At 44.8% G+C, this 25571-nt stretch overlaps 1 protein-coding gene across 1 annotated transcript; it reads left to right on the top strand.

Moving 5' to 3' along the window:
* The first annotated feature begins 1532 nt into the window (after window positions 1–1532).
* LOC124267701 (nucleoporin NDC1-like) lies at window positions 1533–25571 on the top strand. Its single transcript, XM_046702686.1, has 17 exons — window positions 1533–1612; window positions 2521–2641; window positions 3194–3295; window positions 3968–4140; window positions 4933–5056; window positions 5232–5340; window positions 6626–6674; window positions 8118–8253; window positions 9523–9615; window positions 10806–10887; window positions 11043–11180; window positions 11913–11969; window positions 12724–12791; window positions 13811–13925; window positions 14372–14472; window positions 22414–22568; window positions 24179–25571. The coding sequence occupies exons 3-17, from the start codon at window positions 3257–3259 to the stop codon at window positions 24240–24242; spliced, it is 1503 nt and encodes a 500-aa protein (XP_046558642.1). The 5' UTR covers window positions 1533–1612; window positions 2521–2641; window positions 3194–3256; the 3' UTR covers window positions 24243–25571.

The following is a 25571-nucleotide window of genomic DNA, read 5'->3' as shown; positions in this document are numbered from 1 at the left end:
GACTAAGCTGGACCTCTATGTACAGTACCAGATCACCCAGATAATAACCAGAGAGAAAAAGGCTCCGAAGTTCACCTGAATTATGAAAACATTATGGTGGCTACATTCAAAATCTTATCTGAATTCTGTGCACAACACCCTGGCACTGGGTTAATTGATACAAACTTTCAAGTTTATCTGATTGTAGTATGAAGGATGTCATACATGAAATAACACTGGAAAACAGTCCTACATAAAGTCCAAATGTTGTAGTTACATAAATAATCGAAATATTTCAGAACCAATTATTCAACATACCACATACCTCTGCATGTGGGATTCAATACGGTCACCACATGACACTTTCAATATGACAGCTGTGGTGGTCATGCTTAAAGTATGTTTAGAATACACTGTGCAACTGAGGAGACGCAATAGCAAGGATCGTTCATTCAAGTCTCAGCATCATAGGTGTTGCAAAATATACAAATGCAATGCACCAAGACCTGCTTTTGCTGATTGGCGAACACACAATCTTTATAAATTCCTATCTTGATTGATTTTGGGACTGAATACAACCTTTTCTAGAGTAACCTACTGTGGAGGTATTATAATGCATTATAACTCACTTGATCTATCGATATGATTAGAAATTTCCCCTGAAATCCACAAACTATTTCAGGGTAGACTTGAATTCAAACGGGAAGTTTGCTTTTTAAATATTGTTAAAAGGACAACTAAATATCCATGCAATAAATGGTTAATATAAACGCCCAGTCAAGTGTGCCTTCAAAACGTAACTGTTGCATCCCTATCAATACCAGACTGTCATTGTGTCCACCTTATCAACATTTTTGTCACTTGTAATAATTATTGAAGAATGACAACTGACAATGGCATTTATATTTTTTTTAGCGTTGTAGCCACACCCACATCATTGATATTATTTCTGCTGTGCACATTTAAGAAAATCGCATCGGTCCGTTGCATTTCTAAATGTTTGGAGGAAATGCTGACATATTTTGATTTTGACAACTGATCGTGCCGGTTGCTATAACCTCACTTACACTCAGGCACTCGAGGGGATCGCCTGCTGTGTGGCCGGCCATCTTGGTATTTTCACCGGAAGAGGAAGAGAGTCAGAGAAAAATAAGGTCGTACTCTAACAGATTGTATTTGTAAAACAAAATATTTCCAAATCCTTAATTTTGCGACTTCTATTAGGTGCATCAAGTTTCTTTAACAGATGCCCCGAAACAACAATAGCGTGACAGGTGCTTGTTTTCACGAGTTCACTAAAAAAGTCTGTCTTCAATTCCTTGAAACGAATTATGAAAACTAAAATTAGAACAAATTGGTCGTTACATGTGATGTCATGGTTAATTAGTAGTACCAACAAACTTTAAAATTTTGTCATGAATAGTGCTGAACAGTATGGCACATACTATGCGCGTCTTAAAATCTTTGTCCGTTTTCTTGCGGCTTTGAATTGTTTTTAAAACTCCCGATGGCGCTCCCTTCAAAACGAAAAACGTGACAGTCACAGATGGTGATCAGTACCTTCAAGATATATTTAACTCGTTGTCATTAACTACACACTATGGACTCTATTGACATCTGGTATTTGAAGGAGGTATTATCATTTTATAACCAATGAGACATTGCATCGTAATCACGATAATTATGATCGTTTCTCATTGTGCTATATTCGATCACCCTAACACAACACCGACACGGATAATATTGTAATGCTATCTCTACCCAGATGGCTAGTATTGAATCCGACTTTACTGATTGTTGTGAGGGATTCCAGTATAGACTATACCCTTAGCAATCGAGTCTGGTAATAACAGACAACTGAAAGAACTGAATGGTTCCTATCCCTGAATCTGTGGATCAGTGTGCTTAATATCAATCACTAGATTGCAGGGGCGGATCTAGTTCAGCAAGCTAAACGTCGTGTTCGTCGGTGTATGCCTTGACAGGAACACGACGTTTAGCTTGCTGAACTAGGGCGGATCAAGAGGAATCTTTCCCCACCTTCTCCTCCGAAAAAATCCCCTGATGAGCATTTCCCCCTAACCTTTGGATTTCATGATTTATGTGCACTCCCCCTTCTCCAAGATGCTTGATCCACCCCTGGATTGTCTGGTCACCGTATTATGGGTGGTATATTGTAGAGTGGGGCATTAAACCACAAACAAGGTTGTTCTATCACTGGAATGTGCAGCTTTTCAGTGTTTACAATCCCAGTCTACTTTGTCAAGAGTTAAACATTTTTTTATTATATTTTAGTACAGCTGAGAATTCCTGTGGCCTGTTTTTTTAATATATATTTTTTGGGAAACCTAAACTATGTGGTTTTAGTCTTTTATGACAAGTTTTACAAATTTCTACACACAGAATACTAATGAAAGTTCCATCATCTGCATACCATGGTGAGGGTGTCAAAAATACCTACTAGTAACTGAAATACATGAAATTCTTGAAAGGCATTTTGAAATCTAGACACTATGTTTAAACGGTTCCTCCTTTTTCTAGGTGTATGTATGGAGGACAGCAGCCAGCATGACGTGGTATCTCCTATCGCTACCAGTACTCACTGTTGTGTATGCCCTCATTGCACAGCTCAATCCACTACACCCACTCACATGGATAACAGGTAGGTTAAGACAGGACCCCTATATCCACTCACATGGATGACAGGTAGGTTAAGACATGACCCCCTAAATCCACTCATGAAGATGACTGAGTGAGTAAGTTCAGTTTTACGCCGCTTTTAGCAATATTCCAGCAATATCACAGCGGGGAACACCAGAAATGGGCTTCACACATTGTACCCATTTGGGAATCGAACCCGGGCCTTCGTCGTGCAGAGTGAACTGGACGCTTTAACCACTAGGCTACCCCACCGCCCCAGGTGAGTTGAGACACCATCACATACACTCACATGGACAGCAGGTAAGTTGAGCCAAGATTACATGCACATGTATATCAGGTGAGTTGAGACACTGTACCTGCATGGATAACAGGTATGTTGGACCTCTACCAATTAACAAAATATGGTAAAGAGATTGTCCAGTGCTTTAGATCATACATTCAACAGGCAGCACAAAATTTCCAATTGACCAAAGAGAGCATAGAAAACATTTCTCACTGAACCTCTCAAAGCTGACAAACTCACTTGATATTGAACCTGATCCTCTACTTTCAGACACATTCTCTGCCATGCTGTCTGTTTACTTCATTTCTACTGCGGGCATCATAATGGCAGCTGATGGAGGCCTCGCTTTGCTGTCAGCATCGGCCTACTCAGGTATTGATAGTTACTCCCGCACCTTCAAATATTATCAGCCAGAGTGGTTAATTTTGTCTTGTTTTTGTTTGTTATTAACAATTGAAATGTGGGTGGTCTGTGTAAGACGTGTTTGATAGGCATGTGTTCAGATAATGTGAGGTGATTGTTCCTCTGCTTGTCTGTAGTTGTGGAACTGATGGACAAGGGAGGTAACTTGAACTCGAAACTCATTTGCACACCATTCATCCAATGCAAATTCATCTCAATAAGATGTTGGTCAGAACTGATCTTCAGAAACCCATAACTGTCAAAAGAGGTCATTATGGTATCACTATCAGAGGGTCAAACTCGGACTTGAATAATTCATGTCATCGTATCCCATTTGCAGAGATGAATGTTCAAGTTATCAATCACTGGATTGGTCCACCCAAACATATTTAAGTATTTCTGAAATATTGCTGAGTTTAGAATTAAACATGGGAGTGCAGATTTAACACAGGTTGTATTTAGTCCTCCATGGCTGTTTCACTTGTATCAAGTGTTACCAATATCCAAATGTTACGATGTCGGACTGAGGACAAATGCATGTAGTCCTTCGGGGCTGTTTTAGTTTTATCTAGTGTTGCCAATATCTGAGTGGTACAATGTCTGCTTCAGGATGCTTGTCTGTAGTCCTCCATTTCTTTTCAGTTGTTCCCGAATGTTACCGACATCCGACTGAGGAAGGTGGCATGGCTGCTGAGACCGGGGTGTCTGGTGCACATATCAGTGTACATGGCCGCTGGCTTTGTCATTTCATGTTGCTCCTCCATATATGCAGGCGACAGATTCTCGGGATTCGTCAAGTACACAGAATACGAAGGGTGGGTAAACCGCTAATCAGTGTTTGGCTTTGAACATTTTGAAATGAAAGAGTCATTGCACATTATGTGGTTCAACATCAGGAAATATTTGGATAAATACAATGGAACTTTAGGGGCATGACAGCGTAGCAGGATGAAATTGAGTAATTTGAATAGCACTAACTGTGACAGTTATGGAATATGATTCAGTGATTATCTTTCTAGTTCAAAGTGAACCATACTATGTTCATGAGTTCAACAAGTGATACTATAGTTGTCTCAGGCGATCCTGCCTCATTAAACTGATATGAACACTTGATCACAACATTGTTAAACTCCTGGGCCCTAATTCTCGAAACGTTTGTAGCCCTAAGAATTCTTAACTTTGATCGTAGCCAATGTGTTAAGAATGGGCTTAAGAAGTTCGTAGGTTCGAGAATAGCTAGCCTGGCCTCTACAGAGAAACAACAGTGATGGCACGGCATCTGTACCACCCTAATGCTGAATCCCAATAGGAATCGGTCCTCAGAAAACTGTGTAGGACATAGAACGAATCAGGCCAGTCTGCATAACCCATTGGTTTTTCACCAACTTGACTTCCTTGTCCCAACTTGCATAGTTACAGGTTGTTGTCATACAGCTTTCAGTTAGTACCACGGTACAAGAGATGATAGGCCATCTCGTGTACACATTACGTTTCTCACTGTTTATTGAGGAAAAGTGAAAGCAGATGAAAGAGCAGGGATTTGATGTAACCTGACATGTAGCTACTTAGTTTTTGTATGTTCTGACATGTTTTTTGTTTATTTTCAGTGACATTGTCTACCTGAACGAATGCCATGTGATGTTTGTTATGTATGGGTTGTACACAGGGCTGTACTTCTGCTGCCAATTCCACCTGTATCAACTCAACTACCTACAGTTTCCCATCATCCAGGTGAGAGTTGTCTCCCCTTCTCCATGTGTAACTACCAACAAAGCAGATCATCTTCACCATGTAACAAACTGTTTGTGCGGGTACTCTGTATTCTCATGTGTAACCTAGAGATTAATAGACAATGTACATGACATTCTCATCCTCATTCATCTTGTGAAATGATATATATTTTCAGAGGGAGAAGTTTTTTCAAGTCCGCAGTGAGGTGGCGTCTATGTTTATCAGATGTGTCACGGAGACTCTCCACCAAATGAAATACTTTTACCTGCTATACTTTTTACTAGGTGAGTATATAAGTAATTTTAAGCTTATCCTTACTCTCTTGTTCTTTTGACGGTGGATTGAAAACGACCTGAAATAAAGTTATCCTATCTCATATTATGTACTCTCTTGTTCTTTGGACCATGGGGTGGAAACGACCTGAAACAAAGTTTTGAGCCTCTTCTAATACCTCGCCCAACATACCTCTTGTTGATATAGACGGTCACAGAGAGTGCCATCTGCTGAGGATGATCACGTGACTGGAGTCATTCTTTCTTGTAGCCCTTGGGTGCAGACAACCTATCTAATATATATTATATCTCTATTATCTCATATTGGTATTTCGTTTCATCTGTAAGGAAAGTGAGTGAGTGAGTTAAGTTTTATGCCGCACTCTGCAATATTCCAGCTATACGACTGTGGTCTGTAAATAATCGAGTCTAGACCAGACAATCCAGTGATAAACGGCATGAGCCCACAATTGGGATACGATGGCATGTGTCAACCAAGTCAGCCAGCCTGACCACCCGATCAAGTTTGTTGCCTCTTACGACAAGCACTGTAAAGTAGGAATATATATAAGAACTAGTAGAAAGAATAAAGAAAGATAACTAGAAGGTTTAATAAAGATATATATAATGAGGTGGATGGGTTAGGACCAGCAACTCATGCAAAACTCAAGCAACTCATTGCACAATCCTTATTCATCTTGCATAGATTGTATGAGAATTTGCAGTTCGTAAAAACATTGCCATGTCCGTAATTGTCTTGACAATAGTCAGTTATAGGAAGGCCAGGTCTCCTGTCAAATATTGAGTCTTTCCAGTACAAACAGGTGTGTGAAGGCAGTTGAAATGCATACCAATCACCAGTGTGAAAAATAGTTTCCAAATTTTGCTAGCCAGTCGGGCTAACTATGCCTGAGAGTTACTAGCCCACAAAATAATTCACTAGCCCAAAATTTGAATGTAGACACGGGTTTCACAATTAAGCTGCTAATAAGATGAACAGTTTTATCAGGCCATAATTTTGCATGGCTTAAAAGTGTATTTTAACTTAACAAGTCGGAGAGAGTGATATAATTACAAAATGACCTCATTAAAATTCACTAGCCAATCGGGTGACTGTGGAGATTTACTGGCCCGACTGGATTTTTACTATCCACAGGCTAGTGGGCCAGTGGCTATTTCGCACACTGCCAATCACTCATGCACTTACATTGTAGACTGTGCTCGGTAGTAGTGGCCTATTGGTGTTATTATCTCTTGGCATCATCCATGTTTGATCCATGTGTACCGTTGTTTCCAGGCCACATACCCAGAGGATGGATTCTACACAGTTTGAACCTCATGCTGAGGTAGGAACAGTCTCAGATCAACCAGTCAGTTTTCTGGTGGGGTCTTGGAGTTTTGTTTGCCTTTTTTGTGGGAAAATCTGAGGATAAATTACTGTAGCCAAGTCCGCTGACAAGTGAAGGTTGTATGATGCTGTGTTGTAGGGCTGTGCCATTTTGCAAAAGTTTTATTTGTTTTCTTCTACAATTATTATAATGTTTCATTGAAATGTTTCCATGAGGACTGACTGACTGACATGACTGAGTTTGGTTTTACGCCGCTTTTAGCAATATTCCAGCAACATCACGGCGGGGGACACCAGAAATGGGCTTCACTCATTGTACCAATGTGGGGATTCGAACCCGGGTCTTCGGCGTGACGAGCCAACGCTTTAACCATTAGGCTACCCCACCGCCCCGTTTCCATGAGAACAAGACAGGAGGAAAATAATTGATGACGAGGGAATACCTAGAAGGATATATCACATGTGCGCACACACAAACAACAATGAAACACACACACAAACTACAAACAGTTTTATGCACATGCGTGCATGTGCATGCACATACTCACATACACTCAGACACAAACAACTGACACACTTACTGACCCCTGCCATTATGACACGAATTCAGTTCATTTTCAGATCTATCTTTTAATCCATCTGTTCAAATATCTACAAGGTTGGGCTGAAAGGGTCCCCCATCAATACATTTTACGGGTCTTTGCTAGTTATCTGAGGGTTCTGCAAAGTATTGAAATGGTGTGGTGTAAAGTATGTTCAGAGAATGACTGATGACTCATGACACGACAACGATCATGACTGATTGGTAAAATAATCGGTTAGTGTCATTAATGAAATTTGTTAATGCACTTAAAAATAAGGAAAAAAACATGTAGTTCTTTTGGGGCTTTTTGGCAAAATTTTACATCTTTGAAGGATGACTAGTATGTTAGGAACATAAATTTCTTGGAGCTTTAAGATAAATTCAATCATGACTTGAAACGAGCTTGTAGTGCTTACAAAATGTAACAGACAAAACCAACCATGTGAAAAATATTGTTAATGAAAACAAGTGTTCCAAAATTGGTTGTGTTCGATTATGAGAAATTATGATCGATTGCTTGGTCGTTTAGTCACTACGACCAATCTTCAATTATTTCAATTAATCGGACCACCACTAATAACTACTCTAATGCGCTGTGGGTACGGCTTGGTATGTTTGTCCATCTACAGTATTTGGGGTTTTCTGTGTCCATTCTCTATATTTGTGTATACTATCTGTTTATTCTCGCCTGTGGGTCGGGCTGAAGATCACTAGGAAAACAATAATGACCATCATGGCACCACATGAACCAACAAACCTACATTACTCCTCATGGCTAGTTTCTCATGAACTCTGTTGATCACAACTTGATGAGATGTTACCTGACGACATGTACAGATGTATTTACTGGTGCTTCAGCCCAGATGCTCAGCCTCTGGACACTGTGTGGGGTCTCCTGGATGTGGGCGTCGCCATCCAGCTGTTGCTGCTTGGGTGCTTCCTTAACTACACCTGGAGTCTCTCCGTTCTCCTCTACCGAGTCTACCACACTGAGGTTAGGAGTTCTTATAAGCCCAGTCCAGCTTGTCCTCTCTTTGTGCCTAGTGTCACTTCTACACACTTTTTTTCTTTTTAGATATCTGTTCATTAAGCTGGTTTGAAGAGTACAGATGAACTGGTTGGCTGTTTCCTTATCATGGAAAACTCACTGTTCAGAATATGTCATATTCATCATTTGCATTGCTGTAGTATATGACTGGTCATATGTCTTTGTGGCATGTATCAGCCAGCTTTTAGAAATATCATGGGGTGGGGGGACATGGTGGATCTGCTCTCGTCAGATGCCACAATTTGCTGTGCCTGTGTCCATTAGGCAGCCAGAAACCTTTGGGTGTGTATGTGAATCCCAGTTATTTTGTGTGTGTGCATGCACATTTATTGTTATGGGTATAGTATATAGTATATTTCTGAAGGTAAATCATATGACAAAGATACTGTGTACATAGACATTACCAGCATCTATTTGGTATCAACCTAAGTAGTATAGGGAATGGTGGTCCGATGTACACCATACCTAGGAGCCTCCAAAAAACCAATTCGACTCCTACAGCCACAGACCATTTTGCCGTCTTCTATGAATTGGCGAAAGCACGGCAAGTGTCGAGAAACTTCAAGAAACTGTCGAGGGATCTGGTATCGCTCGTGGAAGGTGTATCCCGATCGCTCAAGGATTTGTTTCTCTCGGTGTCGGAAAGCAAGACATGGGAACAATTCTCTAGCAGGGTCTCAAAGACTTTCGCCATGTCGGAAGTTGTCTTTGTTTGTGCCTCTGTTTGTGTCTCGGAGCCGCCCGGATTTGTGTATATCTGGCTTGCGATATGTGGTACTTCCTCTTCACTTCCCGAAGGAACAAACGACCAGATCATATCTCAGCATAGACATCACGCGATCGCTTGGTTCCTGGCATTGTTCTATATCCATACACACAGCATATCTCTAATTGGAGTGCACTTCCTCCAGTGAAATGTGTAGGGACACTTCCGGACTAGTTTGGTGTACCCATGTGTCATCGGACCACCGTTCCCTATTCTACTACCTAACTGTATCATCAGTCCTCCAACAATGTCTGTGCTATGTATGTTTGTGAGATAGAGTGTATATGCTTATAACAGAGCCATGTAATAGGACCTTCATTCACTCTCCGTTGTCATCTTACAGCTTCAAATTTCTGTCAAGAAATGAAGTTTTCTCCAATGTTCAGTCGTGCCTGCATCTCTGCAGAATGTATTGTATGATTATTACTGACCCCATGTCTTGGTTTCAGAGGCTGGAGTTCCCAGTGGACAGTGCCTTTGACAGCTACAAGAACAAGAGCCTGCTGTCAGCCATTTCCTGTCAGAACAAGGCCTTGCTTCAGGTACATTAGTAAACAAGAGGAGATAACTCCCAGGGCATTACTGCAGGTACATACTGAACAAGGGGAAATACCTCCCAGGGGGCCTTATCGCGAGTACACAGCAAGCAAGGGGAGGCAACTTCCAAGGCCATGCTGTTGGTACATTAGTAAACAAGTCGAGGTAAACTGGTAACTCCAAAGGCACTGCTGTGGGTACTTTAGTAAACAAGGAGGGGTAACTCCCTGGCTAGCTATTCTCGAAACGTTTGTAGCCCTACGAAATTCTTAAGCCCATTCTTAACACATTGGCTATGATCAAAGTTAAGAATTCTTAGGGCTACAAACGTTTCGAGAATAATGCCCCAGGTTCTTAATACCACAAGTACATAGTAAACAAGGGGAGGTAACTCCCAAGGCCATGCTGTAGGTACATTAGTAAACAAGGGGAGGTAACTCCCAAGGCCATGCTGCAGGTACGTTAGTAAACAAGGGAAGATGCCTTGCTGCAAGTACACAGTAAACAAGGAGAGGAAACTCCCAGGGCCCTGGGCCCACATTGCGATAATATTTTACCTGAAATACCCTCTCATCACGTACCATAATCCTTACCTGTAACACAATCCAAACACACACAATCAGAGCTACAGATAACCTTTTGGGTCATTGAGTTATGTTCTCGCTTGTGTTCATCTCAACTGGGTATCCTTTTTTCCTTTTAGTATCCAAATAAATTGTACTCACCTCCCTCAAACTCATTTGGGTATTTTGCCATTTTCCATTAATTTTAAAAATATAATAAAGTTTAAATGTTAGTGTTTGTTATTTATATTTGATCTGTAATATGAGAAACAATAAGAAAGACTGCAAGTTGTCAAGTTCATGTCCTGAAATAGAACCTCTCAATACACCTCAGTTATTTTATCTATCCACCGGTACGCAAGCTAAGGTTTTACATTTCCGTGTGTGCGAATGTAAGATCACATTTATTGAGTATTTACCAAAATTCAAGCGTACTTGTACGCAATAAACTTAATAGGAATTGAGTTTTCACATAAATATTTGCGTAGTTTACGCAGATACGCAACTTATCTGTACCTGTGCACAATAATCCCCATTGTAACACAATCTCAACAGACCATTGTCACACCCTGAGCATCATCCCCTTCTATCTTCCAAACAACTAAACATGTTTCATGTGATGTTTGTTACAGCACCTGGGTTACCTGGATCTGCTACACCTGGCCAGATTTTCACCTGTACGACGCAGACAGGTACTCACTCTCAGTCAGCCAGGTAACACATTCTTGTTGTAAATGTATGTTCTTCTGACTGAACAGTAAATTCAGATCTTTCTAAATTAATTTGAAGAAGGAAATTGTTAACCTTCCTACTTATTTTCTCAATTTGGTGCAATGGTAATTTGACATAGTGACGACCTTTACCTGCAGGTGGCCACCCACACACCTGGAACAAGTTGTCTGCAGCCTGCCTTGGGGACATTGACCTTCTCACAACACAGGTTCAGGAGTCCAACTGGAGTGCTATGGCAGGGGTCGCCCACAAGCCCCAATGTGTGTCGGATGCAGGTAAGACGACAAATCCCCCCTATGGTGGTTGCAGGTTGACCACAAACATCCTCTGTGTATCACCCCAGTATGACCACAAATCCCCTGAATCAGACAATAGCAGCAAGGTCGGAGACAAAGATGGGACCACATCTTGTGAGCAATCTCCCAAATTGTTTGGGTACAATACCACAATCAACCCAGAGTCTCTAAGGCTGATCGCAATCAGTGAAGTCACAGAGCCTTAACGCATGATCCAGATGTAGATGAGAGCCTCTCATGGTCAGATGAAAATGTACAGTTACCTTTTACAACCTGGACAGATTCAGCTGGCTGTTTTTTAGATTTTGAATTATGGTAACAGGTTTGTTTGCATTTTGGGATGAAAGCTCTTGTCATCATCTGACCAGTACTCTGAGATTACCCTTGTATGTTAAATGATGCATGGTGAATGTTTTTTGGTTACCCAGCTGGTACTGGTGGCCAACCTGGCTCAGATGGTATAGTTCTGGGTGCAGAGTTGTGTCCATTGGGCAGTCCAGAACCTTATGATTGTGGGTTTACAGGTTTGTCAGCAGCATACCTTTATTGGTTTCTCCGAAATGGTAAACATCTCACACCGGCATCACTTGGATCTTTCCTCTGACGTGATGCTGGTGTGATTTAATATAACTGGAATACTGTTAAGTATGGCGTTAAACACATCTCACTCACTCCTGGTTACTCATGTTTGACATTGTCTGTCTGTTCCAGGTGAGGGGTCCACCTTGCGGTACCGCAGTAGTGCAGGGGTTAACACAATATTCACAGGTATGTACACACAACAGGGGTTAACACAATATTCACAGGTATGTACACACAACGGGTTAACACAATATTCACAGGTATGTACACACAACACGGGTTAACACAATATTCACAGGTATGTACACTCAACGGGTTAACACAATATTCACAGGTATGTACACACAACAGGGGTTAACACAATATTCACAGGTATGTACACTCAACGGGTTAACACAATATTCACAGGTATGTACACACAACAGGTACACACAACAGGGGTTAACACAATATTCACAGGTATGTACACTCAACGGGTTAACACAATATTCACAGGTATGTACACACAACAGGGGTTAACACAATATTCACAGGTATGTACACTCAACGGGTTAACACAATATTCACAGGTATGTACACACAACACGGGTTAACACAACATTCGTAGATAGGTTCACACAACTCATGTGGGTAGTGTTGTCAAAGTAGCCTTCCCCTATGGAAGTATGCAGACACCAGGGTTAACACTCCCATTATTTGGTGTTTACAATATATTCCTGCCTTTAAACATGTGAGGAGTACCTGCTTTGAATATATGTTACATTTTTTATCATTCCATTATCATCAATTAAGATGTTATCTCAAAATATTTTATGTGCAGTTATTCCTTAAAATGGATTGATTGGCACTATGTTGAACAGAGAAAAATATGGTCATTTTAATAGAAGTGGTTTACAAGAAAAACAATGCCAGCAGTACCAGTATGGTTATGTTTCCCCAGGGACAAAAGAAGGGGAGAGCAAATCAAGTACAACGGCAGCAGCTCCATCCACTCCATGGACAGACAAGGTAGAGTACAAACACCACCATCAGGATCACAACACATGGAGAACTTGATTTGCCAAGGATATAAAATACCTTCAGGTCAAGCCTAGTCAACAATGTTTCTGAGACATTAGATTTCTTCTCTTGAGGAGGTTCTTCTCCAAGCCAGTCATCTTAGACTAAAATGCAAGAGATGTCACATATGCCATGATGTAGGTAGCCAAAGAAGGTCCATATCTGGAACAAATTAATGTGAATAATATTTGATGTCAGCTCTCTCATTACTTTAATTATCTTCCAACATCAGGTATATTGTTAATTTATCAACCCAATTAATATTAATACTAACCAGCATTTGTGACTGAAACATCGGCACATGGGTGCAAGGATAATATGTTAGTGATATTTGAGTCATGAAGTTGTGTCAGATTTATATGGGAGGATACTTGAAGAGAAGTAGGCTTCTGTGGCCACTCATGCTGTATGCTGTTATGAGTAAGTGAGTGCCATTAGTTTTACGCCGCACTCAGCAATATTCCAGCTATATGGGGGTGGTCTGTAAATAATCGAGTCTGGACCAGACAATCCAGTGATCAACAGCATGAGCATCGACTTGTGTCAACCAAGCCAGCATGCCTGACCACCCTATGCTGTAATGAAGATTTCTCTGGTGATATTTGTGTAGGGATGTAGATGGATCTGAGTAATAAGGCAGGGAAATAATTTGTCAACAAGCACATTCTGCATTTTTACACTACAGGACTGAAGACAGCAGCAACCTATGCTCATGGGTGATTCTATATGGTACTGGACACCAGCAACCTATATTTGCGATACAACTTACCTGGTCAGGTTTCCACATGACTTTGTTGATTGCTTGTCATTGCTCCCTGATAGTATTCATAATATCAATCACTGGTTTGTCTAGTCCAGGATCAGTTACTTACAGGCTGTGGTCATTTAGCAAATTTGTTGTTTCCCCATGAGTTACACAACTCTTGACTGAAAGACTTCTAATGCCATCTTGCTGTTTTGCCCTGCAGGTGACTTCCTTCCTGGCACAGAAACCCCTCATCGGCTTCTTCTTCCGTCAGCTGCCAGATGCTAAAAGCAGGCAGTTGTTTGCTAACTCCCAGAAACAGATCTGGGCAATTGATGGTAAGTCAACTTGACCATCTTGTCAGCAAACCTGAAGTATTTCCAGAAACAATACACTTGTAGAGATCTAATGTATCACTAACATGTCTCTGGGATTCATGGACCAGTGGGTCTGAATCCAGTCTGTCCATTGCAGGCTCCATTGTATCATTCTTCGAGGGCTTTTGTATTCCACTCATAACTGAATAAGACAAATATGTATTTGCTAATTTAAGAAATCCTGTGTCATATCAACACATTTAAAATATTTGTCTTGCCTGCTTGATTTTATCGACAGTGATGAACAGTTTAATCCATTTACTTTCTCAAAGGTCTCACAGTGTCAACCACAGAGCAAAGTGACATGTTATACCTCCCACAGGATTCAAAAGATGGAAGCCAACTGATGAATTCCTTGTTTCTTTATCCAAATGTTTCTGTATTTCACTACTACCATGTGTTTACAGCGCTGTCATATCTGGTGGCAGCATCCTTCACAGAAGACAAGTTTGGCATCGTCCAGCGTTCACTTCCCTCCATCCTTGCCAGCCTGCTTAACCTTCATGAGGTAAAATGTCCCAGTACTTTATCTCCTTATGTCCCATGACTCCGTCTCTCTCATTTCTATGTCTCCCTATTATCCAAGTACTGCACCTTCCAATCTCTCAGTACTGTGTCTCCCCATCTCCCTGTACCGTGTCTCCTAATCGCCCAGTACTGTGTCTCCCCATCACCCAGTACTGTGTCTCCCAATCACCCAGTACTGTGTCTCCCCATCTCCCAGTACTGTGTCTCCCCATCGCCCAGTGCTGTGTCTCCCAATCACCCAGTACTGTGTCTCCCCATCTCCCTGTACTGTGTCTCCCCATCTCCCAGTACTGTGTCTTCCCCATCAGCCCAGTACTGTGTCTCCCAATCATCCAGTACTGTGTCTCCCCATCACCCAGTACCATGTCTCCCGATCTCCAAGTACTGTGTCTCCCCATCTCCCAGTACTGTACAGTGTTTCCCCATCACTCAGTACTGTGTCTCCCCATCTCCCAGTACTGTACCGTGTCTCCCCATCGCCCAGTACTGTGTCTCCCCATCACCCAGTACTGTGTCTCCCCATCTCCCAGTACTGTACAGTGTCTCCCCATCGCCCAGTACTGTGTCTCGCCATCTCCCAGTACTGTGTCTCCCCATCTCCCAGTACTGTACTGTGTCTCCCCATCACTCAGTACTGTGTCTCCCCATCTCCCAGTACTGTACCGTGTCTCCCCATCGCCCAGTACTGTGTCTCCCCATCTCCGAGTACTGTGTCTCCCCATCTCCCAGTACTGTGTCTCCCCATCGCCCAGTACTGTGTCTCCCCATCACCCAGTACTGTGTCTCCCCATCTCCCAGTACTGTACAGTGTCTCCCCATCGCCCAGTACTGTGTCTCCCCATCTCCCAGTACTGTGTCTCCCCATCTCCCAGTACTGTACTGTGTCTCCCCATCACTCAGTACTGTGTCTCCCCATCTCCCAGTACTGTACCGTGTCTCCCAATCGCCCAGTACTGTGTCTCCCCATCTCCCAGTACTGTGTGTCCCCATCTCCCAGTACTGTACTGTGTCTCCCCATCTCCCAGTACTGTGTCTCCCCATCTCCCTGTACCGTGTCTCCCCATCACCCAGTACTGTGTCTTCCCATCACCCAGTACTGTGTCTCCCCATCACCCGGTACTGTGTCTCCGCATCGCCCAGTACTGTATCTCCCGTTACTGTAGCTCTTCATCAACCAATACTGTACTGTGTCTCCCCATCACCCAGTACTGTATCTCCCTGAGTACTGTGTTCCCCATCACCCAGTACTGTATGTCACCCCTTCACCTTAGTACTGTATTGTTCCCCATCACCCAGTACTTGTATCTCCCATTGTAGTTTCCATCACCCAGTACTTGTATCTCCCCATCACCCAGTACTGTGTCTCCCTCATCGCCCCAGTACTGTATCTCCCCATCCTCAGTACTGTGTCTCCCCCATCACCCAGTAGTGTGTCTCCCATCGCCTGTACTGTGTCTCCCCATCTCCCAGTACCTGTGTCTCCCATCACCCAGTACTGTGTCTCCCCATCTCCTAGTACTGTGTTCTCCCTCATCGCCCCAGTACTGTGTCTCCCCATCAAGTCCCTGTACCGTGTCTCCCCATCGCCCAGTACTGTGTCTCCCTATCTCCCAGTACTGTGTCTCCCCATCTCCCAGTAGTGTACTGTGTCTCCCCATCACCCAGTACTGTGTCTCCCTATCTCCTAGTACTGTACTGTCTTCTCCCCTATCGCCAAGTACTGTGTCTCCTCATCTCCCAGTACTGTACTGTGTCTCCCCCATCTCCCAGTACTGTGTCTCCCCATCTCCCTGTACTGTGTGTCTCCCATCTCCTCAGTACTGTGTGTCTCCCCATCTCCCTGTACTGTGTCTCCCCTTTCTCCCCCATCTCTACTGTACTGTGTCTCCCATCACCCAGTACTGTGTCTCCCCATCACCCAGTACTGTGTCTCCCCATCTCCAGTACTGTGTCTCCCCTTATCGCTCCCTGTACTGTATCTCCCCATCTCCCAGTTCCCATCTCCAATCTCTGTACTGTGTCTCCCCATCACCCAGTACTGTGTCTCCATCTTACTGTGTGTCTCCCCATCACCCAGTACTTTGTCTCCCCTTCACCCAGTACTGTATTGTGTCTCCCCATCACCCAGTACTGTATCTCCCGTTACTGTAGCTCTCCATCACCCAGTACTGTATCTCCCCATCACCAAGTACTGTGTCTCCCCATCGCCCAGTACTGTGTCTCCCCATCACCCAGTAGTGTGTCTCCCCATCACCCAGTACTGTGTCTCCCCATCTCCCAGTACTGTGTCTCCCCATCACCCAGTACTGTGTCTCCCTTATCTCCCTGTACTGTGTCTCCCTCACCCAAGTATTGTGTCTCCCTTATCAAGTCCCTGTACTGTGTCTCCCCATCACCCAGTACTGTGTCTCCCCATCTCTCCAGTAGTGTACTGTGTCTCCCATCATCCCTAGTACTGTGTCTCCCCATCTCCCAGTACTGTACTGTGTCTCCCCATCGCCCAGTACTGTGTCTCCCCATCTCCCAGTACTGTACTGTGTCTCCCCATCTCCCAGTACTGTGTCTCCCCATCTCCCTGTACCGTGTCTCCCCATCGCCCAGTACCGTGTCTCCCCATCTCCCTGTACCGTGTCTCCCCATCGCCCAGTACTGTGTCTCCCCATCTCCCTGTACTGTGTCTCCCTTTCTCCCAGTACTGTACTGTCTCCCCATCGCCCAGTACTTTTTCTCCCCATCACCCAGTACTGTGTCTTCCCATCACCCAGTACTGTGTCTCCCATCTCCATCTCCTGTGTCTCCCACCTTTGTATTCACTGTGTCTCCAGCTACTGTAGTTTCCCCATCTCCTGTACTGTGTCTCCCCATCACCCAGTACTGTATCTCCTGTTACTGTAGCTCTCCATCACCCAGTCCTATGTCTCCCCATCACCCAGTACTGTGTCTCCCCATCACCCCATACTGTATTGTGTCTCCCCATCACCCAGTACTGTATCTCCCGTTACTGTAGCTCTCCATCACCCAGTCCTATGTCTCCTCATCTCCCAGTACTGTGTGTCTCCCATCATCTCCCAGTACTGTATCTCCCCATCACCCAGTAGTGTGTCTCCCCATCTCCCTGTACCGTGTCTCCCCATCGCCCAGTACTGTGTCTCCCCATCTCCGTGTACCGTGTCTCTCCATCACCCAGTACTGTACTGTCTCCCCATCATCCAGTACTGTGTCTCCCCATCACCCAGTACTGTGTCTCCCCATCACCCAGTACTATGTCTCCCCATCTCCCAGTATTGTACTGTGTCTCCCCATCACCCAGTACTGTGTCTCCCCATCACCCAGTACTTTGTCTCCCCATCTCCCAGTACTGTGTCTCTCCATCACCCAGTACTTTACTGTGTCTCCCCATCACCCAGTTCTGTGTCTCCCCATCACCCAGTACTGTGTCTCCCCATCTCCCTGTACTATGTCTCCCCATCTCCCAGTACTGTGTCTCCCCATCTCCCTGTACTGTACTTGTACTGTGTCTCCCCCATCACCCAGTGTCTCTGTCTCCCCCATCACCCAGTACTGTGTCTCCCATCACCCTGTACTGTGTTCCCCATCTCCCAGTAGTGTGTCTCCCCATCTGTGTCCCCAGTACTGTGTCTCCCCATCTCCCAGTACTGTGTCTCCCCCTGTGTCTCCCTGTACTGTGTCTCCTCACCTATCTCACTCAGTACTGTGTCTCCCCATCTCCCAGTACTGTACTGTGTGTCTCCCCATCACCCTAGTGTCTGTGTCTCCTCATCACCCAGTACTGTGTCTCCCCATCTCCCAGTACTGTGTGTCTCTCCCCATCTCCCTGTACTGTGTCTCATCTCCTCAGTACTGTCCCCAGTACTGTGTCTCCCCATCTCCCAGTACTGTACTGTGTCTCCCCATCACTCCCTGTACTGTGTCTCCCCATCTCCCAGTACTGTACTGTGTCTCCCCATCTCCCAGTACTGTGTCTCCCCATCTCCTGTACTGTGTCTCCCCATCTCCCAGTACTGTGTCTCCCCATCTCCCAGTACTGTACTGTGTCTCCCCATCACCCAGTACTGTGTCTCCCCATCTCCCAGTACTGTGTCTCCCCATCTCCCAGTACTGTGTCTCCCCATCTCCCAGTACTGTGTCTCCCCATCTCCCAGTACTGTACTGTCTCCCATCTCCCAGTACTGTGTCTCTCATCTCCCAGTACTGTACTGTCTCCCATCTCCCTTGTACTGTGTCTCCCCATCTCCCAGTACTGTGTCTCCCCATCTCCCAGTACTGTACTGTGTCTCCCCATCTCCCAGTACTGTGTCTCCCCATCTCCCAGTACCACTGTGTCTCCCCATCTCCCTGTACTGTGTCTCCCCATCTCCCAGTACTGTGTCTCCCCATCACCCAGTACTGTGTCTGTGTCTCCCCATCTCAACTGTGTCTCATCTCCCAGTACTGTGTCTCCCCATCTCCCTGTAGCTTGTCTCCCCATCTCCCACTGTACTGTGTCTCCCCATCACCCAGTACTGTGTCTCCCCATCTCCCAGTACTGTGTCTCCCCATCTCCCAGTACTGTGTCTCCCCATCTCCCAGTACTGTGTCTCCCCATCTCCCAGTACTGTGTCTCTCCAGTATCTAGCTCTCCATCACCCAGTACTGTGTCTCCCCATCTCCCAGTACTGTGTCTCCCCATCTCCCAGTACTGTATCTCCCCATCACCCAGTACTGTGTCTCCCCATCTCCCAGTACTGTGTCTCCCCATCTCCCAGTACCATGTGTCCCCCATCTCCCAGTACTGTCTCCCCCAGTACTGTGTCTCCCCATCTCCCAGTACTGTGTCTCCCATCTCCCAGTACTGTGTTCCCCCATCTCCCTAGTGTGTGATGTGTCTCCCCCTCCCACTGCCCAGTCTCCACTGTGTCCCCATCTCCCAGTACTGTGTCTCCCCATCTCCCAGTAGTGTACTGTGTCCCCCATCTCCCAGTACTGTGTCTCCCCATCTCCCAGTACTGTACCTGTGTCTCCCCATCTCCCAGTACTGTGTCTCCCCATCTCCCAGTACTGTACTGTGTCTCCCCATCTCCCAGTACTGTGTGTCTCCCCATCTCCCAGTACTGTGTCTCCCCATCAGTACCAGTCTCTGTGTCTCCCAGTACCATCTCCCATGTACTGTGTGTCTCCCATCTCCCAGTACTGTGTGTCCCCCATCACCCAGTACTGTGTCTCCCATCACCCAGTACTGTGTCTCTCCCCATCACCCAGTACTGTGTGTCTCTCTCCATCACCCAGTACTGTGTGTCCTCCCCATCTCCAAGTACTGTATCTCCCGTGCTCTGTCTCCCAGTACCCATCAACCCCCATACTGTACTGTGTCTCCCCATCTCCCAGTACTGTCTCTCCTCTTACTGTGTCTCCCCATCACCCAGTACTTTGTCTCCCCATCTCACCCAGTACTGTATTGTGTCTCCCCATCTCCCAGTACTGTCTCCCCATCTCCCCAGTACTGTGTGTTCCCCATCTCCCAGTACTGTGTCTCCCCATCACCCAAGTACTGTGTCTCCCCATCTCCCAGTACTGTGTCTCCCCATCTCCCCAGTACTGTGTCTCTCACTGTGTCTCCCCATCTCCCAGTACTGTGTCTCCCCATCTCCCAGTACTGTGTCTCCCCATCTCCCAGTACTGTGTCTCCCCATCTCCCAGTACTGTGTCTCCCCATCTCCCTGTACTGTGTCTCCCCATCTCCCTGTACTGTGTCTCCCCATCTCCCAGTACTGTGTCTCCCCATCTCCCAGTACTGTGTCTCCCCATCTCCCAGTAGTGTACTGTGTCTCCCCATCTCCCAGTACTGTGTCTCCCCATCTCCCAGTACTGTACTGTGTCTCCCCATCTCCAAGTACTGTGTCTCCCCATCTCCCAGTACTGTACTGTGTCTCCCCATCTCCCAGTACCATGTCTCCCCATCTCCCAGTACTGTGTCTCCCCATCTCCCAGTACTGTACTGTGTCTCCCCATCACCCGTACTGTGTCTCTCCCCATCTCCCAGTACCATGTGTTCCCCATCTCCCAGTACCATCTGTACTGTGTCCTCCCCATCTCCCAGTACTGTACTGTCTCCCCATCTCCCAGTACTGTTGTCTCCCCATCACCCAGTACTGTGTCTTCCCATCACCCAGTACTGTGTCTCCCCATCTCCCAGTACTGTGTCTCCCCATCGCCCAGTACTGTATCTCCCGTTACTGTAGCTCTCCATCAACCAATACTGTACTGTGTCTCCCCATCACCCAGTACTGTATCTCCTGTTACTGTAGCTCTCCATCACCCAGTCCTATGTCTCCCCATCACCCAGTACTGTGTCTCCCCATCACCCAATACTGTATTGTGTCTCCCCATCACCCAGTACTGTACTCCCAGTGTTCCCCATCTCCCCATCACCCAGTACTGTGTCTCCCCATCTCCCAGTACTGTGTCTCCCCATCTCCCAGTACTGTGTCTCCCCATCACCCAGTACTGTGTCTCCCCATCTCCCCTGTACTGTGTGTCTCCATCTCATCTCCCAGTACTGTGTCTCCCCATCTCCCAGTACTGTGTCTCTCTCCATCACCCAGTACTGTACTGTGTCTCCATCATCCAGTACTGTGTCTCCCCATCACCCAGTACTGTGTCTCCCCATCACCCAGTACTCCCATGTCTCCCTCATCTCCCAGTATTGTACTGTGTCTCCCCATCACCCAGTACTGTGTCTCCCCATCTCCTGTACCATGTGTCTCTGTCTCCCAATGTGTCCCCAGTACTGTATGTTCTCCATCACCCAGTACTGTGTCTCTGTGTCTCCCATCTCCCAGTACTGTATGTCTCCCCATCACCCAGTACTGTGTCTCCCCCATCTCCCAGTACTGTGTCTCCCCATCTCCCAGTACTGTACTGTGTCCCCCGTCACCTCAGTACTGTGTCTCCCTCATCACCCAGTACTGTGTCTCCCCATTCCCCTGTGTAATTGTCTCCCCATCTCCCCAGTGTGTGTCTCCTCCATCTCCCAGTACTGTGTCTCCCCATCTCCCAGTGCTGTGTCTCCCTCATCACCCAGTACTGTGTCTCCTCCATCTCCCAGTACTGTGTCTCAGTCCCCATCTCCAAGTACTGTGTCTCCACCCATCTCCCAGTGTCTGTGTCTCCCCATCTCCCAGTACTGTGTCTCCATCTCCCAGTCATTTCTGTACTGTGTCTCCCCATCTCCCCAGTACTGTATCTCCATGTCCCAGTACTGTGTCTCCCCATCACCCAGTACTGTGTCTCCCCATCACCCAGTAGTACTGTGTCTCCCCATCACCCAGTACTGTACTGTGTCTCCCCATCTCCCAGTACTGTGTCTCCCATCTCCCATAGTGTCTCCCATCTCCCAGTCCTCTGTCTCCCATCACCCAGTACTGTGTCTCCCCATCTCCCAGTACTGTGTCTCCCCATCACCCAGTAGTGTGTCTCCCCATCTCCCAGTACTGTGTCTCCCCATCTCCCAGTACCATGTCTCCCCATCACCCAGTACTGTGTCTCCCCATCTCCCAGTACTGTGTCTCCCCATCTCCCAGTACTGTGTCTCCCCATCTCCCAGTACTGTGTCTCCCCATCACCCAGTACCATGTCTCCCCATCACCCAGTACTGTGTCTCCCCATCTCCCAGTACTGTACTGTGTCTCCCCATCTCCCAGTACTGTACTGTGTCTCCCCATCAAGTCCCAGTACCGTGTCTCCCCATCACCCAGTACTGTGTCTCCCCATCACCCAGTACTGTGTCTCCCCATCTCCCAGTACTGTACCGTGTCTCACCATCTCCCAGTACTGTGTCTCCCTATATCCAAGTACTGTGGAAGACTGCAACCACTGCTCATGTGATATGGATGGATATTTTCAACTTTTGGTTTATTTTTAGAATGTTGAGAAGCACTTCAAGTTGAGTTCTAGTTCAAGTCGCCGCACACAGAAGGTGTCACCATATCCCAGCGACGCCCCTCTCCGCCACCAACTACACTCGGCCCTTAAAACATCCATATACAGAATTGTCAATGTGTTTGGGACCCATCTGATGTAAGTTTACTCTGCTGGATTGAAGAAAGGATAAATAGTGTCATGTCACAATTGCCATATTGCCTGTAAACAAGTATTCAGGGGAAGTAACTCTGATTAGACAAACTACAACCGACTAAAACCATATTGTTTCTAATTGAACAAGAATGTTGCCAGTGAGGGTGTCACTGATTTGAAATTTTGATAATGATATATATCAAAAGTATCTCAATATATCAATATATCGATAAATGATAAAGTTATATTTTAGTACATGCTGTATGTGCCCAGATAGATATATAAAGCTATAAACACCTGCAGTTGATAAATTTAATGGTCAATATACACTTTCCTCCTCCATAAGATTGAGTTCCAGGACTTTTCTTTGTTCATTTTAATCATAATTATCTAAATAAATGTAAATGTGCAGCAGTGACTTCTTGATATATTTTCAACATTCATAAATTTGAATTGATACAGCATCAGCATCACACAAAGTACAATGACATCGTAATTACCTGGAGAATACAACTGCAACTTGCTTGTTGTAACTGAACCTTATTCCATAGTGTAGTTGACATCCACTTGTAGATTCATCTGAACATGAAGGATAAAGCAAAATCAATACCCTAGTGCCCTACAGTGCTTTTCCTCACAGTAGATCAGTGAAGATTACTTTTGACTGCTTTTTACTGTAATCTCTGCTGTTGTGTAATGTTTCTATTGTACTCTAGCAGAGTGTTCTATTGTAATTATGCGATCTGTTCACTGCTGCTGTGGTCTACTGTATGCTGGTGTAGTGTTCTACATAAATTGTGTGGTGTTCTAATGTACTCATACATGTCGTTCTACCTTACTGTAGTGTGGTGTTCTACCGTACTCTTGTGTGATGTGTGGGATGGTCTACTGTACTGGAGGGTGTTCTACTGTACTCTAGTGGGGTGTTCTATCGTGCACTTTTGTGTAAATGGGGTGTTCTACCGTGGGGTGTTCTACTGTACTTATTCTGAGTGGGATATTCTCTGCTGTACTTGTCCCCAGTGGGGTGTTCTACCCATTTGGCAGTACTATTCAAAAAGGTTATAATCATTATATATATGTGGGATTGTTCTAGATGTACTTTTAGTGGGGTATTCTACCATACTTGAGTGGGGTGTTCTATCATACTTACGTTGGTGTTCTATCATGCTTGAGTGGGGTGCTCTATCATGTTTGAGTGGGGTGGTCTACCGTGTTTGAGTGGGGTGTCTACCATGACTTGGAGTGGGGTGTTCTATTGTACTTTAGTGGGGTGTTCTATCATACTTTGAGTGGGGTGTTCTATCATACTTAAATGGGGTGTTCTATCGTGCTTGAGTGGGATGGTCTATCATGTTTGAGTGGGGTGGTTCTACCGTGTTTTAGTGGGGTGCTCTATCATGTTTGAGTGGGGTGGTCTATCATACTTGAGTGGGGTGGTCTATCGTGTTTTAGTGGGGTGGTCTATTGTGTTTGAGTGGGGTGGTCTTTCGTGTTTGAGTGGAGTGGTCTACCATACTTGGGTGGAGTGTTCTACTCTAGTCATGTGTTCTGCTCAGCTCGAGCCTTGTTTAAGTGTTTTGTTACACTTTGATATGTTCCTTTGTTTCCAGGGATGTGCCTCTGAGTGCAGAGTGCAGGAAAAAATTGTCTCCATTCATTGATTTCCGAGAATGATTATAAAGGATACCAGATACAGTCGTTGTCAAGAATTCAGGATTTGAAGAGTTTCAAGACAAACTGCCGGCAGTACACCACCAACATTCATCAGGAGATTTCCCTGCATAAATACACTTTGGGGGAATCAATGATTGCCTTTGCCCCTTCTAATCACACTGCCACAGTGTATGTGGCATATGTTTCCTTGGTATATAGTGGCTTCTGTTTGTATATAAACTGCATTTGAAGGCATTCTCTCAGGATCATGTGCTGAATTCGTGCAGCACTTCCATGCACAATTCCTGAGAAAAGTGTTCACAAGGTTCATTATGGGTAAAGTACATCTATTCCTAATGAGGTTTGCCTCTTTTGTTTCTTTACACAAGGAAAGAACACAAGAACGTCTTTCACACTGGAAGTGTCTCAGTAACAGCAAGAAGCTCCTGAAGAGGCTGGATATCTAGTGCTACTCTTGAAGTGTGCCAAGAATCATGGTTGTCATGTCATGTAAACATTTGTACTTGTTTAGACCACATGGTCACATTGTATTTATCATCTTGCAGAGATGTTTGCATTAATGTATGTGCTAACATTGGTATTGTCAGGTATGAGATGGCGTTGACATTATGTGGTCCTTTACTTGGTTGACATTGAGCAAATTATGTCAACATCAGCCAAATCAATGAAGAAATAATGTCAGTTACTTAGCTAATGTCGACATGTTCTCAGTTTCTGAGATATCATTGACTTAACACCATAAGTGACTAATCTGACATAAACATTTTGCCATCAACAACTAGACAGACACTGAAATAATGTCATCACTGAGTAATCTGACATTAACAATATGTCATCAATGACTGATCTCATGTTGACATTATTTCAACAATTACTTAGCTCACACTGACATCATCATCATCATCAGTGACCTTGATGCCACTGACATAAGGTCACGAATAATTTTCTAGCTGACGTTGACGTGATACAAGCCGATTGTGACATAATGTCAGTGTGAACTAAGTTGACTAAACTGGATGTACTGCCTCAAACATCTGAAACTATACATTTACATTATGTCAACCATGGCTTATCTCATATTGACATGTGATCAAGGACTTAACTGATAATAACATTATCCTGTCAACAACTTACACAATAAAAAATCACATTAGTATTATGACTTTGCTGACTTCAGCATCATTAATGACTGTTAGAAGAAGGAAATTTTCATTCTCAATCATGAATAAACACATTTGTGGCCTGGCTAAATGATGTGTTTTATTGTCAGACCACCCATGGATACATTCAAATGCGTTCACCAATAAAAGTGTATCACCCTACCTGTCA

The sequence above is a fragment of the Haliotis rubra genome, unplaced genomic scaffold (genome assembly GCF_003918875.1).
Source record: "Haliotis rubra isolate DU_JTF1 unplaced genomic scaffold, ASM391887v1 Scf1005, whole genome shotgun sequence".
NCBI classification, from domain to species: domain Eukaryota; kingdom Metazoa; phylum Mollusca; class Gastropoda; order Lepetellida; family Haliotidae; genus Haliotis; species Haliotis rubra.
Note: the sequence above shows the minus strand (reverse complement) of the source record. Positions and strands in the feature narration are given on the sequence as shown.